The 18,406-nt window shown below is 45.6% G+C and overlaps 1 protein-coding gene across 1 annotated transcript; it reads left to right on the top strand.

Annotated features, from left to right (window-relative positions):
• Positions 1 to 2,145: 2,145 nt before the first annotated feature.
• On the top strand, positions 2,146 to 18,399 carry SF3A3 (splicing factor 3a subunit 3). Its single transcript, XM_054011806.1, has 17 exons — positions 2,146 to 2,291; positions 2,843 to 2,890; positions 3,695 to 3,747; positions 5,310 to 5,415; positions 6,342 to 6,414; positions 6,852 to 6,943; positions 7,389 to 7,471; positions 11,296 to 11,434; positions 11,782 to 11,850; positions 12,211 to 12,278; positions 12,680 to 12,787; positions 13,129 to 13,198; positions 13,975 to 14,139; positions 14,241 to 14,351; positions 15,640 to 15,730; positions 17,244 to 17,299; positions 18,088 to 18,399. The coding sequence occupies exons 1-17, from the start codon at positions 2,196 to 2,198 to the stop codon at positions 18,163 to 18,165; spliced, it is 1,506 nt and encodes a 501-aa protein (XP_053867781.1). The 5' UTR covers positions 2,146 to 2,195; the 3' UTR covers positions 18,166 to 18,399.
• The last annotated feature ends 7 nt before the right edge of the window (positions 18,400 to 18,406 follow it).

The raw sequence follows: 18,406 nt of genomic DNA, 5'->3' as shown, positions 1-18,406 counted from the left end.
GTTCCATACTGTTCCCACCCAGACCCAACAACCCTCCACACCAGGCTCCTTCCCAGCAATTATTTCCCTCTCCCTCAGCTCCTCCATCACCCCTGACTCCCCCCAGCCTTGCTCTGCTTCGGGGGTATGCGGGAAATACGGTTCTGTATGGTAGTTTAAATCAAGTATTACCCAGAGTTCTATATTAATATGCCTAGTAAGAAATCTATTTGTCAAAAAACATTTTCTGAATCTTTTGTTATCTGTATTGTTCCAGACATACTTGCTGACAGGTATTTTGAAATAAATGACCAAAAATAACTGAAACTGGTGTGATTATATTGTGTTATTTTGACAAATAAAATATGCAGAATTTTAAAACATAATGCACAGAATTTTTGTAGCAGAATTTTAATTTTTTTGGCACAGAATTCCCCCAGGAGTACCTCCTTTGCACTATCCACCAGATAAAAACGACACCCTGGGCTTTCCATCAGTTCTTGCTCAGGCAGAGGGCTTTGCAGTGCGCCCACAATCAAATAATCTGGGCTATGTCACATTACGAGAAAGCTCTTGACTTTTATGTGTCCAGGCACTTAGTGAACAGACAGAGTGCCAGCAGATGGTGCTCAGTCATACGTACCGCAGGTCATGGGTTTTGTCATCCATCAGAATTCATTGTTGTGCATTGTGAAAGGCTTCCTTTGTGCTGTTCTGCACACATTGGACCTGGAGACGAGAGGAAGGATAGAGCACCCCGGAGTGTGGGGCCCATATGACAGATGCTATGCCAGAGGCCCATGGGCTTTCCCTTCTACAGCACTGCCAACTCCAAGTGTTCAAAAGTCATGAGTCAGGGCCAAATAATCATGCAATTGAGATGGGCTGAAATATCATGAGATTTAAAGCAAACTCTTTGTGTGTGAGCGTGGGACATATTTATTTGGCTTCTCAGCCTTCAGGCCAGGCTCAGGCCATGTTTTCTCCACGGTCTGGAGGGCTAGAAGTTTATTTGTTTGTAATGAAAGTCGAGATGGTCACGTGCACAAAGCTTTAGTGACCCTGGAACTATCACCACACTCATTAAACTGCGAGAGGGGGCTCCGGCCTGCAGCGATGGGATGGGCTACTGCTGACGGCTGTATGCTGTGCACACAGAGTGCACAAGGGCACAGACACACACCCACTGGGGGTGCACAGACACCGGGCATATGGGGTACACGGGGCACGCCTGGCACACACAGAGTGCACAGGGTTCACACACGGGGCACGCCTGGCACACACAGAGTGCACAGGGTTCACACACGGGGCACGCCTGGCACACACAGAGTGCACAGGGTTCACACACGGGGCACGCCTGGCACACACAGAGTGCACAGGGTTCACACACGGGGCACGCCTGGCACACACAGAGTGCACAGGGTTCACACACCGAGTGCACAGGGTTCACACACGGGGCACGCCTGGCACACAGAGTGCACAGGGTTCACACACGGGGCACTCCTAGCACACACACAAAGTGCACAGGGCTCACACACAGAGTGCACAGGGTTCACACACGGGGCACGCCTGGAACACACACACACACAGACCGCACACGGTTCACACACCCCAGGGCACAGACACGCCCCGCTCTGATCTCTGGGACCGGGACGGCAAAGCGGGGGGGGGGGGTCACTACGGATCCCCAGGCGCTGCCTGAATGTCAGGTGATCCCGGCTGACCCGCTCCAAGGAGCCGGCAGTGTCGTTACACCTGAGCATCTGCACTTCTCCTGGGGCTCCAGCAACCCGTTTCACGGAGGAACCATGGTGCCAGCGGAGATTTCCGGTCGGGCCGGTGAGGGGGAGCACTGGGAGGGAGGGTTTCCGGTCGGGCCGGTGAGGGGGAGCACTGGGAGGGAGGGTTTCCGGTCGCACCGCTCACTGGGAGGGAGGGTTTCCGGTCGGGCCGGTGAAGGGGGAGCACTGGGAGGGAGGGTTTCCGGTCGAACCGATCACTGGGAGGGAGGGTTTCCGGTCGGGCCGGTGAGGGAGAGCACTGGGAGGGAGGGTTTCCGGTCGCACCGCTCACTGGGAGGGAGGGTTTCCGGTCGGGCCGGTGAAGGGGGAGCACTGGGAGGGAGGGTTTCCGGTCGGACGGATCACTGGGAGGGAGGGTTTCCGGTCGGGCCGAGCACCGGGGGGAGGGTTCCGGCTGGCGGGCGCGCGGGGAAGATGGAGACGATCCTGGAGCAGCAGCGGCGCTACCATGAGGAGCGGGAGCGGCTCATGGACGTGATGGCCAAGGAGATGCTGATTAAGAAATCCACGGTGCGGCGCGGGCCGGGACTGGGCGGGGGCGGGGCCGGGACCCCCAGCGCGCCCGTGGGGGGGGGGGGGGGGCAGTGACTAGCCCGGGGGCGAACCTGGAGCGACGGGACGCCCCGGGCAGCCCCCCCCCCCCCCCCCGCGCGGCTTCCGGGCTCGTGGCCCCAGTCCCTGTTCCCTGGGAAGCCGCTTCCCGTCCCAGCGCGGGGCGGGGTGAAGCTGGCCGAATAAGCCCTGTTGTGATGTCCCAACAGCGGCGTTTGTCCCACGGACCGAGTCTCCCCCGTGTCTCCCTGGCGACCCCTTTCACACCGCAAGTCCTGAGTCCCACCCCCCCAATAAATTAAACACACCTTTTAATATATTTAACACTGTTATAAATGCTGGAGGCAAAGTGGGGCTTGGGGTGGAGGGGGACAGCTTGTGACACCCCCCCCCTAATAACCTCGCAACCCCCTGAGGGGTCCCGACTCCCAGTTGTGCGGAGCAGAGACTGTTCTCAACTGAAATTCAGACAATAACTTGGCTAATCTCTTTTCTGCTGTGTTTTGTAGCTACGTGACCAGATTAACTCTGATCACCGCACTCGAGCCATGCAGGACGTGAGTATCACCCCTCCGCTTTACCTTACAGCTGTGTACCGTAAAGTTTGTGGGCTGGAGCACAGGATGGTGGGGTGTTGTGGATTGCTTAAGCAATACATCGCAAACTATATTTCTGGATGAGTCTAGCACATTAAGATTGCAGGATACAGGGTCAAAGGAAAATGGCTTTTGTGCACTGCAATAGCCGATAGACATGTGCAAGCTGATAACAGTATTTACTGGAGTATTGCTTACAGTTAAACTCATCGGCTGAGTTTGCCTAGTTTTGTTTCTGTCTGCAAATTTAAAAAGCGTATTCCTACTAGTGCCTGTATTTACTCTGCAGAGATACCTGGCATTGAACTTATAGGGTCTGTTCTCCACCATGCTTGATGCATGTGCATTACCTTTTACCAGAACTTGGGCACATGGAGCACGAGTTGGATGGATTTACATATCAGTTTTAGCATTAAAAGCCTTTAAGTATATTTTAAATCACAGTATTAATTATTTTCATTTTAGCTAATTTATTGAACAGCAAAACTTCACAGAAGAGCATGAAATTACTTAGGTAGCATGTTATTGCATTTCCCTGAAAACACTTGCAGCTGCTTAATTTCCCTATAATGTTTCATTACTCTTCAGTGAGCATTCTTTCATTTCTTGGTCTGTTTGGCTCAAGTTTGTGAGATTATCCTTTCAAACACAAGCAAGCTTTGTCAAGCTTCCAAGAAAGCAGTTTGTTTTTCCTAACTTCTCTGCATGTTGTGCTGTATTGCAGCAAAGGTACGTGCATAACATTAACATGTTTTTGTTTTTTAGAGGTATATGGAAGTGAGTGGAAATCTGAGAGACTTGTATGATGATAAGGATGGGTAAGTGTCTGCAAAAAGACTTGATCTGGCCTTTTTATAAACTGAAAGGTCTGCTAGCTAAATACCTTCACATAGGGTATGTCTACACAGCAATTAAACAGCCCCTTAGCCCAACCCCTGCAAACCCGAGTCAACTGGCACAGGCCAGTCACAGGTTTTTAATTGCAGCATAGACTTACCTGTAGTGCTTTACAAAGCCACAGAAGGGACTTGATGGCACTTCGTAAGGCCATGTATAAAGAGAGTGAAGCATTTAGAGCAATGGCATTTCTAAAAATAGAGATTCCCCCCCACCCCCTCCTCCAAAGCAAACTTAAGTTTTCTTCCAGGAGTTTTATTGCACTTGCCAGATTTTAGCTTGGGAGGAAAAATCTAGTGCTGGAAATAAACCATTGATGACACATTTCTGATGAGTGTCCTGACATAACCTTACCAGTACCATAGAGCAGCAGGTCATTATAAAGCTATTGCTGGCTTAAGATTTGGCTGTAAAATACCATTTGATCCAAAGTGTGTGGGGGTGGGAAGGGGAGGGAAAGAATAATTGTGCCATAAATGTAGGCTTTCCAAAGCATCATGTTAGAGAAGAAATTGCCACTAAAATGTTCCATTATATAAGAAACAGTTAGGGCTGAGTTATCTGCACTCCCATTTGTCGATTTAATGATCTTTCAGAGGGGGGATCAATAAAAACTACTGAATATACTGATCGCAGAGTTTCATTCCTAGTTCATACCAAGACCTGTACATGGTTAAAGATTCCTGCAAATCACATTTAACTTGCTATGTGTTGCTTCTTCTGTAGAATAAGGGACAAGAAAGGGTGTTATTGGTTCAGTACACTTCAGCAGTAAATTTCTTCATGGCTATGTCTACACTAGCACTTTTGTTGTTAAAATTTTTGTCGGTTGGGGTGTGAAAAAACCACACCCTGACCAACATAAGTTTTAGGGACGAAAGCACTGGTGTTGTTGGGGGTGGTTTAATTATGTTGACGGGAGAGCTCTCTCCCGTTGGCATAGAGCAGCTACATGGGAGACATTGCAACTGGGCCACTGTAAGGTCTGTAGTGTAAATATAGCCCGTGTAACAGTTGCAAAGGAGTGTGTGTGGTGATGGTAGCAAATGTACCAGTGGAATCATATTTCAGTGCTTGATATTGTCAAAGCAACTCCCCAGATTCGCTATTGAATTTAATCCTGTGTAGGTTGTAACGGGGGGAGGAGGGATGGTTGTCTCTTTTGGCTTGGGTCCCTCACTTGAGTGGGAGACTCTGAGAGGCTTGAAGGGCAGTAATTGGGGACTATGCACCTGAATGTAGGAAGGAGAGCAGAGCTCCAAAATCCTAAACCTATCTGAGTTTGAGATCTCTATGTAATTTTGGTTGAGAGATTGGTGGGTGGGTAATGATTTTTCCATAGTTTAGGGAACCCTGTATAATCAGAACTAGAATCATTAATGAAACTCTCAAATTACAATATTACAAATTGCAGTAAACAATTCTAATCCTGCCCTCTGTTACCCTCAAAATCTGACTTTAATTGTTTCTCCTGGACCCTCAGGTTACGGAAGGAGGAGCTCAGCGCCATTTCAGGGCCAAATGAGTTTGCAGAATTCTATAATAGACTAAAACAGATCAAGGAATTTCACCGGAAGCACCCAAATGAGGTAAGTGCCCCTGAACACCATGGGAGAGATGGTATGTGGACCCACAGGACAGTGACAAGGAGTATATCTATACAGCATTGAGTGCTCTTGGATGCTTTGCATTATCAGTTTGGTTCTTCTCAACCGATTTCATTTACAATAAATTCCAAAATATTAAAATGTAGTGAGTGGAAAGAGGTGGTTTTAAAACAGGGGCCGTGTCCAAGTTCTGTGATAGAAGAGGCGTTCCATGAAAGAGAGAGAGCAGCCCAAAAATGAGAAAATGTGCAAAACACTAATCATGTCCCATGAATGTTGTGCTTTCAGTTTAGGAGCTGTGTTCTCCTCTGCTGCTGGGGAGGCATTCAGCATTGCCTTCCATGTGCTGGCCAGAGTGGTTTTTTGGGGGTGGAGGGTCCTCCTCCCCTCTGTGAAGTAGGCATTTTTAGGAGTTGTCTACATAATTTTGTTCCTGCATCAATGAGAGGATAGTCATGGGTGAGAGAACCCCCTGGAATTCAAAGACAGCAGAGTGCCAGTTGATGCAGGGGAATTTCAATGCAATTGCTTGATAGTTGACTGCATTTCTGTCCCTGCAGCCTCTGCACTGAACTACAAAGATCCTAGCACCTTGGCTTTTTCACACTCTGTGGCTAGGGAATCTACTGTTCTCCATGTAGTGCACTTTGTATATGTACTGATTAAATGCAGTCGAACAGGAACTGAACAATGCACACAGTAATATCTCAATAAGGTTTGTGTTGTATGTAATGGAAGAAACAAAAAGTTTGGAACAAGATGATCTTTGATTTGGCAGTGGGAATACTTCTACAATAGGTTCATTATGGAAAGTGCAGATTTGTCAATGAGACTTCACGTTAATTGGTCTGGACTTGATCACAGCAGTGAGTGTGTATTTTTCCTATAACGTCTGATCTTTCCCGAAGATCTGTGTGCCGATGTCAGTGGAATTTGAGGAACTGTTGAAAGCCAGAGAGAACCCCAGTGAAGAGGCACAAAGTGAGTCTGTGGTTTCATATTTAAACTTAGATCTAGCAAAAACACCATGCTTGCTTGTTTTTAGTTAGTGAGTTGTCTGGTTGGCTTTGCATGTCTCTGAATCTCTCTCCTTAATAACCCTCTGAAAGTTACTCTCCGATCAGATGCCTATATGTGTATTTTATCCACTCTGGAATGTTCTGCAGTAAAAGCGCCTCTCACTTGAGGGTGGATCTAGTGTATTACTGTAAAGGAGCAGTTAGTTGATTATGTTTAGAACCTGCAGAAACATTAAGAAACATCTCATGTAAGCATAGCTTGTATTCAGCTGCAGTTACAAGGTATGCATACGTGAGATGGCTCTAACACAAGAGGGATACTTGAAATGAGAACATTCTGCAGTAATTCTGATCTTCAGTATTTCTAATAAAGCTCTTTGCATAATGTGTCTTCTGTAGATCTAGTGGAGTTCACAGATGAAGAAGGTTATGGCCGGTACTTGGATCTTCATGATTGTTACCTCAAGTACATTAACTTAAAATCATCAGAGGTAAGAGGCTATAATTGCTTAGGAGATATACTCAAATATCTATTATTGAGTGGCCAGAGCCGAGCATTTCTGAGGTAATTTTAAATAGTTCATTTCCACCTACATGTTACACGGGTGCCTGTTTTTTGGAGGCTGCAGGTTAAGGATTTTTAAATTCTAAGTGACCCTTTCCTGGGCTGTCCCATTCGTGCAGGTGTATCTACAGTTGCTCTCACAGGCCTCTCCACTGATGTGGTCTTGAAAGAGGCTGTGCCCTTTTTCTCCCTCTGTTACCAAATAGCCCAGGGTCTCTAAGGTGGCATGAGAGAGAAAAAATGGCATGCTGCATCCCAGAATGGAGGTATGGAAAGATACCATTTCTTGTGGTCCAGTAGGTGACTGGAGATATATTGTTAATCAGGTTGTTGTGTGTGTAAAATCTGACTCCCAGCCTCTTTATTTTCAGAAACTGGATTACATCACATACTTATCCACGTTTGACCAACTCTTCGATATTCCCAAAGAGAGAAAAAATGCTGAATATAAAAGGTGGGCCCTTCATCCATGACAGGCTGTCCAGGAGGAATTAAATTCCGTGATGTGCATTCAAGGCCTGGAACCAGTTCTGATTTGTGGCTTTTCAAGCAAAGCTTATGCAAATTTGTGATTTTATATTTTTTAAACAAATTACCAATTCTGTGCTGTAAGTGCAGGATTCATTCATCTCTGTAGAAGAAGCAACCCTGGGTTTCAGGGCTTTGTGTCTGTGATACTGCAGCAGCCTAGGAATATAGTTCCCCTGGTGTTGCAGGAGAAAGTGTAGGAGTATTTCTTAATAACTAAGTCATTGCTCTAAGAAGTTACATGATGATGCTTCAGTGGAGGGGTACCAAGGTACTTTAATTTGGCATGATGAAGCGTATGAAGCAACGTTAAATGCTGAGTATAGATAATCTCTGTATATCCAGAATATTTAAATATGGTAACATATCAGCATGGAGCCTGTCGTCTCTTGCTACCTCTTGTTCTGAGGGTCTGTACGCTGAGTGTCTTTATACCAGGATCTCACTGCTGTAACTCTAAAACAACGGCCTCCCAAATGTTTGCTCGTTGAGACACAAGGTGGCAGAGGTAATATCTTTTATTGGAACAACTTCTGTTGGCGAGAAACAAGCTTTTGAGATAAACAGAGCTCGACTTCAGGTCTAGGAAATGTATTTAGCTGTTACACTTTGCGTACAAGGTGGAACAGGTTGTTTAGCATAAGTAGTTAACATATATTTCAAGGGACCAGTCGAGGTGAAGTGGCCCGTTAATGCCTCTCCAGTCCTGGGGTGAAGGGGAGTTTAGTGGATTATAGGCTTTTTGTTATAAACCATAAATCCAGTGTATCTATTCAGTCCATGATTTTTAGTGTCTAGCGAAGTTTTATGAATTTAAATGCCCAGGCTCGTCTTTTGAAGGTGTTGTGCAGATTTCTTTTGAGGAGAGGACTGACTGTATGTCTGCCTGGGTATAGAAAACCAGTGGCTGGCCTGGGTCAGCTGGCTGGGGCCAGCGACGTTTATCCCTGTGTGGACCTATCCTGCGAGGTCAGATTACGAGTGATCTCTTTGTGAAAGTGTTCACCCACAGGTGACATGGTGTTTTTTTGTCTTTTATAATTTTTCTGTGTGTGTGTGTCTGGTTTCACCCACATAATTGTTGTTGGGGCATTTAGTGCACTGGATAAGGTACACCACATATGATAGGCACGTGTAGAAGCCATGGATCTTGAAAGTTGTGTTGTGGGGGGTGTTGCTCATTGCAGCAGTGGAGATATGTCGACACGTTTTGCATCTATTATTCTGGCAGAGTCTGGTGCCACTTTGAGTTGGTGTGTCCTGGTCTGTGGTGATATTGCTTCTGATGATGAGGTTGGGGGGTTGTTTGAAGACCAAACTAGGAAGTTTAGGAAATATTTCTTTCAGGATGTGGCCCCCATTGAGTATGGGTAATAACTGACGATACACTGTATGGGTTCCAGTGTGGGGTGATTGGAGACACCTGGGGGTGTACAGTTGGAGGGGGGTTTATGTTTGTATTGAAGCGGGTTCTCTTTGGGTATTTGGGTGCTTAGTTCCATAATGTGATCTGCTTCTCTGGTGGAGTTGTAGTTGGTTCCACTTTTTGTTTTTGTGGTGGATGGCTGCCACCAGGTCTTTTTGGTAGTATCTTGCATGATTTTCAAGTAAGTTTCCTGGTTTTTTTTTTCTTTTCTTTTCTTCCCCTTCCAGTATGTGGGAGCATGGGATTAATTCTTGTTTGAGGGGGTCCCTTCTGGAGTATCTGAGGTACAGTAAATGGTTCCTGAGTTTTTTCCAAAGTCCTTCTGCAGAGTTATTCAGCAGATATGGAGTTGTAAGTGATGGTGAGACCTCTGGGGATGATGAGGTACCTTGCATTTGCTCAGGGAGTAGATGTTGCTGTTAAGTTTTGCTTCCTTTTTCTTCATGTTCAATTCAATATCTTCCATTGTTGTATTCAGTGTTATTGTAGCCAAGTTGGTCCCAAATATTAGAGAGACCGTGTGTGTGAGGTAATATCTTCTATTGGACCGACTTCTGTTGGTGAGAGACAAGCCTTTGAACCACACGGAGCTCTTCTTCAGGCCTGGGAAAGGTACTCTAGCATCACAGCTAAATCAAGATGGAACAGATTGTTTTGCATAAGTAGTTAACAGATTTCAAGGATCACTCACAGTGAAGTGGCCTGTTAATACCTCTCCAGTTGTTTGGTGAGGGAGATGGAAAGCTAGAGAGGGTTAGTGGGTTATTACAACAATCTATAAGCCATAAATCCAGTGTGTCTATTCAGTCAATGATTTTTAGTGTCTAGCAAAGTTATGAATTTAAGCTCCCAGGCTTATCTTTTGAAGGCGTTATGCAGGTTTCCTTTGAGGAGGAGAACCGAGAGGTCAGATACAGAGTGATTGCTTTGTGAAAAACATTCATTCACGATCAGGATGAAAATTCACTGGGGGGAATGTTACTGGGTACTCCTTAGATGTAGTTCTAATGTTTCATAAAGTAAGGACTTTCTGCAGAGTCCACACCCTCTCAGAAATGTGCAGCAGGATCTAAGCTGTCAGTGTTTTGGAATTTTCAAAAATGCTTTAAGTTTTGGCCTCGCTGCTCCTTTGAAGTCAAAGGGAGTTTTATCATTTGACTTCAACTGAAGAGGATTTAGGCCAATGCTGAGCACTTTTGAAAGTGGCATCCTATGTCTTTTAGCTTTTATGGTTGTGAAGAGAACTGTCCAAACATAACTAATGCAGGGTTTGCAACCGAGTGTGAAACAATAGCTCTGAGAGGTGTGAGCTGTCCCATCTATTTGTCAAGTTAATGATGAATATATAATGTTTTATCCATGCTCAAAGAATCCTTGGTTAAATGTGGCTGTGTAACTAGAGTTCACTGACATGGTGGTAAAAATATTAGAAGCCACCAAAATCTTGTCCCACATTAGGGCTCCTGCTGATGCCATTAAAGTGGTGGTAGCACTATTGGAAACACTTTGCTAAAATTCTCTACTTATGGACAAAACCATGGCTGGGACCCAGACCGTGATAGAATGTAGTGCACTGTGGCTTGTGTGTCTGGAATAATCCATGTTAGAGAACCATGGTTTAACCTTGGTAGATATCTGTGGCTCTCTGGAATGACTGTACCGGGGGGATCTGCCAAGGCAGGAATAAAACAGTTTGGGCCACAAGTATGCTGAAATATGGTGATGTTTGTAGTGTAGAGAAGGCCAAATATCAACAATCCACACTCATTGCTAATTATTTTAGTGTAAACATCCAGCTAATGTTGTTCTCTCTGGTTGTTTCCCCCATCTATTTCATGCTATTTATTTTTATTTTTTCTTTGAGTCCATACACTTTGCAGGCAAGCTTCTCTGTGTAAATGTTGAGCCTTTTCAATTTCAGACAAATCATCTCTTACTGAATTGCTGTTTACAAGACTAACAGATGATGCGGTATTAAATTACACCTACATGTGTGTTTGTGAGACTGTCAGGTTGCATGTGCTGTGTTTGTCAACTGTGAATCATGCCTGTGATCTAAAAAGTCAAACAGATGATGTTTTATTTGGATTGAAGCTTCTGGTGAAATAATCTGTTACCCAGAGGGTGATCTTAACAGCCAGGAGCTTGTTCAGTAGAAGAGAGATTTGTTGGGAAGGAAGGAAATAGTGGGAATATTCCCTGTATAATTGTGGGGCAAGGGGTGTCACCATGATGCGGTTCAGTATGTATGATGCAAAAATGTCTGTGTTCATCTTGCGCAAACTCTGATACCAAATTACCTGAGCTGGCTTTTCCTCTGCCAGGTATCTTGAAATGCTTCTTGAGTACCTGCAGGATTACACAGATCGGGTGAAGCCACTGCTGGATCAGAATGAACTTTTTGGGAAGATTCAGAATGAGTTTGAGAAGAAGTGGGACAATGGAACGTTCCCTGGTTGGCCGGTGAGCAATCATTATGCACATGTGAAATGCTGATCTGTTTCTCACGGATTGGGTACAATGTCGTGGTGTGTAAAATGGTCATCAAGGTTAACAGTCTCACAGTGTAGTGTAGCTTGGTTGTGTCCCAAAACAGTAGACACAGCTTACTGCTAGTGTGTTTTCTGTCTGTCTTTCCAGTTATCTGGAGGTTTCCCATGTATTTGATTTATTCAGTTTAGTGCGGAGATCTCCCCATTATTAACAAGATCATTGTTCTTGAAGCAGGGAGGATATTTTGGTATTGTTGCTCAGATGTTATGTAATGTCCTGAAGATCTATCTAGCAACTTATGTGGCTTTTCTTGGCAGAAAGAGACCAGCAGTGCACTTACCCATGCCGGAGCCCATCTGGATCTCTCAGCCTTTTCCTCTTGGGAGGTATGTATGTTCTCTGTGTGTTAAGCACTTTATACCGAAAATCTTGGTGGAATCCGTCCACCTTGTTCTTTTTCAAAATTCTCTTTGTGGGAATGAGAGACTCAGGCCACAACCACTGTAAATGGCAAGTTCTCTGCTTTCTGTCGCTGGAGATACCAGTAACCTGGAAGCATTTTTCTCCATCGTAGCTGTGGGCAAGCTCCTGCCATAGAGGCCATTGATCTGGGTAGAAGAGAGCCATCTTAGTGCTTTCATGAGTAATGTTGGATTTTTTTAATGAATTAAAATGGACACACTTGGATCATATTGTTAACACCTGAAAGCAATGCTCATGTACATTGGTTTATTTTAATTGTACAGGAATTGGCCTCCCTGGGACTGGACAGATTAAAATCTGCTTTACTGGCTTTGGGTCTGAAATGCGGCGGGTAAGAAACTGTGGCTTTTTTCTAGATTTGTTTCAGTTATTGAGCTGTTTGTCTCACATTTCTGCATTGGACATCGGTTTGTTTTCCAAAGATCTGTGTAATAATTCTTCTACAAGACAACGCTGAAAGCATCGCAAGGAATTCTTATCACATACTTTGCTCTGAAGTCTGAGGTTCGTAATGGACTAATACATAATGCGGAATGGTAGGACCTCAAGAGCCTGATGCAAAAGCAGTGCCTAAGCCATGTTCCTCAACGTGATGCTTAGTCTTATAATCTCAGGACCTCTGAATGATTTAATTTATAATGTAATTAAAAACATAATTATGTGAGCACAAACCAATCTACTTAAGAAATAACCCTATACCCTAGATTCACCTTCTTCCCTGTTTTCCCCCAGCACTCTGGAAGAGCGTGCTCAGAGGCTGTTCAGCACAAAAGGCAAATCCTTGGAAGCCCTTGATTCTTCCTTGTTTGCCAAGAATCCAAAGACAAAAGGAAGCAAAAGGTGAGTCCCCTAAAGTTTCATACCCAGGTTGGCCCTTCGCTTAGACTAAAAGTTTCCTGCTTGGCTGGTTATCTCCTTCATTATTGCCCCAATTGCAGAGCTGAGATGTTCCTGGAGCATTAAGATGCTCTGCGTATTGGGGCCAAATGACTGAGTTAGCTGGTTAGTGCGTCTAGCCTGACTGATCAGTACATGTGCAGCAGAGGCTACACCGAGTGGTTGATATTTGTTTTCCCACTTTCTTAGTAGCTACAAATCAAATGTATCTTTAGGAACCGGGTGCATGGACAGCATTTGCAGTGCTTGAAAAGGATTTCACAAGTTCCCCTTTGTATTTCCAGGGACACAGAGAGGAACAAAGACCTTGCGTTCCTGGAAGCTCAGGTCTACGAGTATGTAGAAATTCTTGGGGTAAGGTTTTTACTTGTTACCTTTTTTGAGTTTTACAGATGCAGTGCCTTCAAAAGTTGTTGCAAGCTCATTCATGTCTTCAGTCTCATCCTTTCTTAAACACCATGTACAGAAGGGTTATTTTATGTTTGGTGCTGTACAAACCTGGAGAGGTTTAAGGCAGGGAGCTGGAACTGCTTATTCCTGTTGTTTGTTAACCTGTCAGCTTCGAGTTAAGAATCCATCTCCTACAACAATGGTGCTGAGGATTGGGTCTGCCTCTCTTGTGAATCGTGAGTCTTTGTAACCCAGACAGGACAGTCATGAGTGCCCTTGGGGGGCAGCCTTTTCTCCTGGTAGAACTTAGATTTTACATCGAACCGCCAGAGACAGCAAGCCCCTGTGAGTGCTGCCTTCATTCGGCTTCATGTTCCTGTCGCCGTTTTCAGTGGTCACTCTTAGAAGGCTGATTGCCACCATTGCCAAGCAGCTTGGAAGTGATTGTAATTAAAGCTTTCCGCTGTCTTCTCTTGGCGAGAACTGCATTATACCCAGCAACCTTTCAGACTGTTGGGCTGAGGAAAACCGGGTGGAGTTCTCGTGTTCGACTGCAGACAAATCAATGCAGTGTTGTGGCACAGGCACTATAATGAAGCCAGTGGAGGGGATTTAACACAAGAAGGGTGAATACGCCTGTGATTTCCCCACACGTTTTTTGGTTTGTTTGTTGCCACATATGCTGCCGTCTTTGGCTTCATGCATAACTCTTCATGCCTGCGTGCTTTCCTGCATCATAGGAACAGAGACATCTCACCCATGAGAATGTGCAGCGTAAACAAGCCCGCACAGGGGAAGAGAGAGAGGAGGAAGAGGAGGAGCAGATCAGTGAGAGCGAAAGTGAAGATGAAGAGAATGAAATAATTTACAACCCTAAAAATCTGCCTCTTGGCTGGGATGGCAAGGTGAGACTGGCTCCCCAGGCACTCAAGAGCAGAGATCTTTGACTGCATCCAAACCACCTGTCTTGCAATCTGACCTAAGCTTTGCCTGGCTTGTTTTTCAGCCTATCCCCTATTGGTTATATAAACTGCATGGTTTGAACATCAACTACAACTGTGAGATTTGCGGTAACTACACCTACCGAGGGCCCAAAGCTTTCCAGCGGCACTTCGCAGTAAGTAACGCTTTGGCATTAGCCTATCAATCGATTTTGAGGTAATCCTAGTTATATGTAACTAAAGGATGGAGTCTTGGTGATTGGAGCTGTCACCTGTGGGCCAGAAGGGCGTGTTTAAATCCTGTCCCAGGAGGTGGGCCCATGCGTGGTGCCGAGACTGCAGGGCTGTACCATTTGAAGAGGCACTCAGGTGCCATTTGCCCCTGGTGGTTGTAGGGTCTCCCTCCTTGGATACCCAGATTCCAATATCTAGCAGTGCCTGCGCTGTTGCTGAGGACCTGGTAGCTATCGCTTTAGATACTGGGAGTATGTTGACAAACACCTTACTGTAAAGTTCTCTGGCAAAGCTGATAGAGGAAACAAGTTCCATAAAACCCAAAGCTAAGTAACAGATTTTAATAGCTTTTAAAATGTACCTAGGAGCAAACTGGTCTTTCAAGGGATATACATGTAAGTGGATTCTAGTTGTGTTAGTACTGAGATTCTGAGCACTAGGAGACTCCTACACTGAAACCTGTGAGATGCTATTTCTGGATGCTGCTTCTCTCCTTGGGGTTAATAACGGTTTAATTATAATGCGCCTAAAAAGGCATGTTTTTAACCCTGCACTTCTGCACCCTGTGATGAGAACCCTTGATTGTGAATGTGCCATTTAAATGAAAGTGAACATTGTGCAAAGATGCTCAGGGGTTTATAGCGCTGCGTGTGTTGCACTTTATACAGTAGGGGAATCCCCACTCCTGCTTCTCAATGAACTTTTGTCCGAACTCTACAGTCTTTCCACTGGAAACCAGCCTTGCCCAAGTATGTGAATACTGTTATTGCATTCCGGGGGCGCCCAGCCACGTGGAATCACAAACTGCTTTTAAACTGTTGTTGTTGTAGTCTAGGATCATAGCTTAGTTCTAAGATTTGATACTATGAAATTCTCATAAGCGGATTAGACACCATTAACTTGAAATGTGTAGTCAGTTTAAAAAAATTAGTTTAAAAGTCACTTCAAGTATTGCCATTACTAATCTTTATGGATTTACAATCACATTTTCCTTTTTTTCTTGTATTGTTGTGTGAAAAGCCCGCATAAAAGGGAAACTGACAGAATCTTGTATATAGTCAAAGGAAACAAACTGGAAAATATGGATAGAAATAGTTTTTCCTCTTGTTTTCTTTCTGTTCTAGTCCCCTTGGGCATTAATTTGTTAGTGTTTTCAGACAGGTTTGACTTACTTTGTGGACTATATATAAAACTCTCTCCTGTATACTGATCTTTCTGCTCTGTCTCCAGGAGTGGCGTCATGCTCATGGGATGAGATGCCTGGGCATTCCCAACACAGCTCATTTCGCTAATGTCACACAGATTGAAGATGCAGTCTCTTGTAAGTGATGTTGGCATGTCTCTATTCAGAACTATTCTGAGTCTGTGCTGTTCTTTTGGGCACATGTGGGTCTGTTGCCTGCTGTGATTGCTGACTAAATGCCTCTTCATTGGCAGTGTTCTCACTGGGGGGTGTAACTCTTTATATGGTGGAACCTCAATCATCCAACTGCAATTAGGGGACACGACTCTCCTTCAGATAATCAAGAGGCTGGTTACACTCAGTTGCAATTCAGGAAGTTCTTCCTTTGGGTCTCCATGGTGCGGAGGGAGAAGGGAAAGACCTGATGAAATTCAGCCAGGGCAATCCTGTAGGTAAATCCTGTCACCAGCATGAAGCTTTAGCATTTTAACTGACCATAATTTAATGATGTTGGCTTTGGGTACTTCAGTCAACGCCAGAATGCAAAGCTTCTGCTCTGGGCACCTACCTGCTGAGGGCAGCAGCCAGCACGAAGTTGCCTGTCCACAACCGAGAGATGCAGAGATTGACTCTTCGCTCTGGAAGCAAGAGTGAGCCAACTGTGTCACCTCTTGCTCTGGCAATCCTGGAGTAGGAAGGGAGAGTCGGATAGAATCTCTGCCTGGGCACAGCAGTAAAGCCCAGAAAGAGGAGTTTAATTTTGCTGTTAAGGCTGTGTCTATCCAGCAGCTGGGCGGTGCACTTCCAGCTCAGATAGACCTACATCTGTTAGCTTGGCCTAGCCACTGCAGCCACCCTTCTATTTTAGTGCACTCACTGGAGAGTTGCACCTACCTGCTGCTGTGTAAACATAGTCTAAGTCAGTATTTCTCAAATGCGGCCACCAGGGGCTTTTCTTGCGGCCACAGCCTCCAGGGCAGTGACTGGGGGTGGGGGGAAGCAGTGAAACCTCCCCCAGGGCCACCAGCAGGGGTTGGGCCCTGCCCCACTCTGGAGCCACAAATGCCAGAAGAGCAGGTGGCCCGTGAGTTCCCCACCTTCCCTGGGGCAGTGAGGCTAGGGCTTTGGGCTACAGCTCTGGGGTGGTGGGTGGCAGGCTCCGGCCCTGGCTGTGTGGCAGCGGGTGCCAGCCCTCAGCTCACCACCCTCCCGCATCGCCACTGGACCCCACTGTCTCCCTACCCACCTCCCTATCCAGGGTTTAATTTGTCCCCTGGTTTGCCAGAGCTCAGTAAGTCTGCTGTGAAAATTGACACTTGTAATTCGTATGTTTGTTAATATCACTTTTCACAGCCTCCCAGCTAGCTAGTAAGTCTGCTGTGATTATTAACAAACATACAAATATCACTTTTCACTGCAGCAGGCTTATTAGCTAGCAAATCTTTTATTAAAAAAAAAAAAACACAACAACAAAAAGACAAGAATGTGCAAAGCACCTTAATTGCGTGTCTATTCTGTTTAGGTCCAGTAAGACTAGAGACAACTGTGCATTATTTTTATTATTGAATCTGCAAAGCAGAGCCAGCAGTGCACATACAGCGCTCAACTAAGGGAAATGGCATTCTGATCCAGTGTTACTTTGTATTCGCAGTGTGGGCAAAGCTGAAACAGCAGAAAGCTTCGGAGAGATGGCAGCCTGACACAGAGGTGAGCTGAGGATGGGTGGTACTGTTTGGCTGAATCTCTCTTGTTACCCTGCATAACCTCTAGCCCCAGCAAAAGAGGTCCCAGTTCCCTGGAGAATCTGTTGAATGCTGGGGAGTATGTTTGGAGCCCCCCCCCCCCCCCCCCCCCCCCCCCCCCCCCGCCCCATCTTGTAACCAAGCTCCTCTTGGTGGAATTGTGTCGAGCTGCACATGCCTGGCTGGGAATGTATTGCTCGTTAGTATGACACCAGCCCTTCTCTCTGTCTAGGCATCTTCAGAGCGTTCCTCTGCAGTGTCCAAACCCTTCCTGTTTGGAAAGGGGGGAGGGGGAGGAGTGAGGTATCTTTAATTTAAATGGTGAGAGATTCCGTAGAGTCATTCTGTTAAAATTGTAACTAAGACCCTTCCATTGTAGCCCAGGGGACCTACCATGATGGAGCAGACTGTTTATAGAAGGCGCGTACAATGCAGTGTGAAATCCAGTTTATTACAGGATTTGCCATTGTCCTGCTGAGTTTAGCTAAGCTGTGATGGAGTGGACAGCGGCAGGCAGTGTAACAACTGAGCGTGCTCCAGCTCAGTCCTCATTGCAAACCACTATTTATCCTTCTCTGGGAGTCCGCTGAGAGACCCCGTGTGGAGATGGGCGGAAGGGGGATCTTAGTCTGTTTTAGTTTGAGGGGCTGACAGGCTGCTGTTGGTGAAGCTAAACCTCAGTTACCGTTACACTCTCTCATTCTTATTTCATGTCGTGCCCAGATACTACCAATGTTCTCGCTTCCCTTCTAGGAGGAATATGAGGATTCCAGTGGGAATGTGGTGAATAAAAAGACTTATGAAGACTTGAAACGTCAAGGGCTGCTGTAACTTTCTCTGGTTGGAGGATTTGGCACCTCTGAGGCCCTTGGTGAAGCACACTGAGCCCTGTGCTTTCTTCTCCCTACTTTTGCATTTTCTGTTCCGCATGAGCATACATTTCAAGGACACTTTGTAGAATCACTTTCTAGTAAGTCCCTTCTTGTGCAAGGCACAGTCGTGATGGTCCAAAATGTATTTTATACTAAAAGATACTGCAAAAATAAACTGATTTTAGCGTAGGAAGTCCTGA

This window comes from Malaclemys terrapin, chromosome 22 (assembly GCF_027887155.1).
Source record: "Malaclemys terrapin pileata isolate rMalTer1 chromosome 22, rMalTer1.hap1, whole genome shotgun sequence".
Classification (NCBI taxonomy): domain Eukaryota; kingdom Metazoa; phylum Chordata; order Testudines; family Emydidae; genus Malaclemys; species Malaclemys terrapin.
Note: the sequence above shows the minus strand (reverse complement) of the source record. Positions and strands in the feature narration are given on the sequence as shown.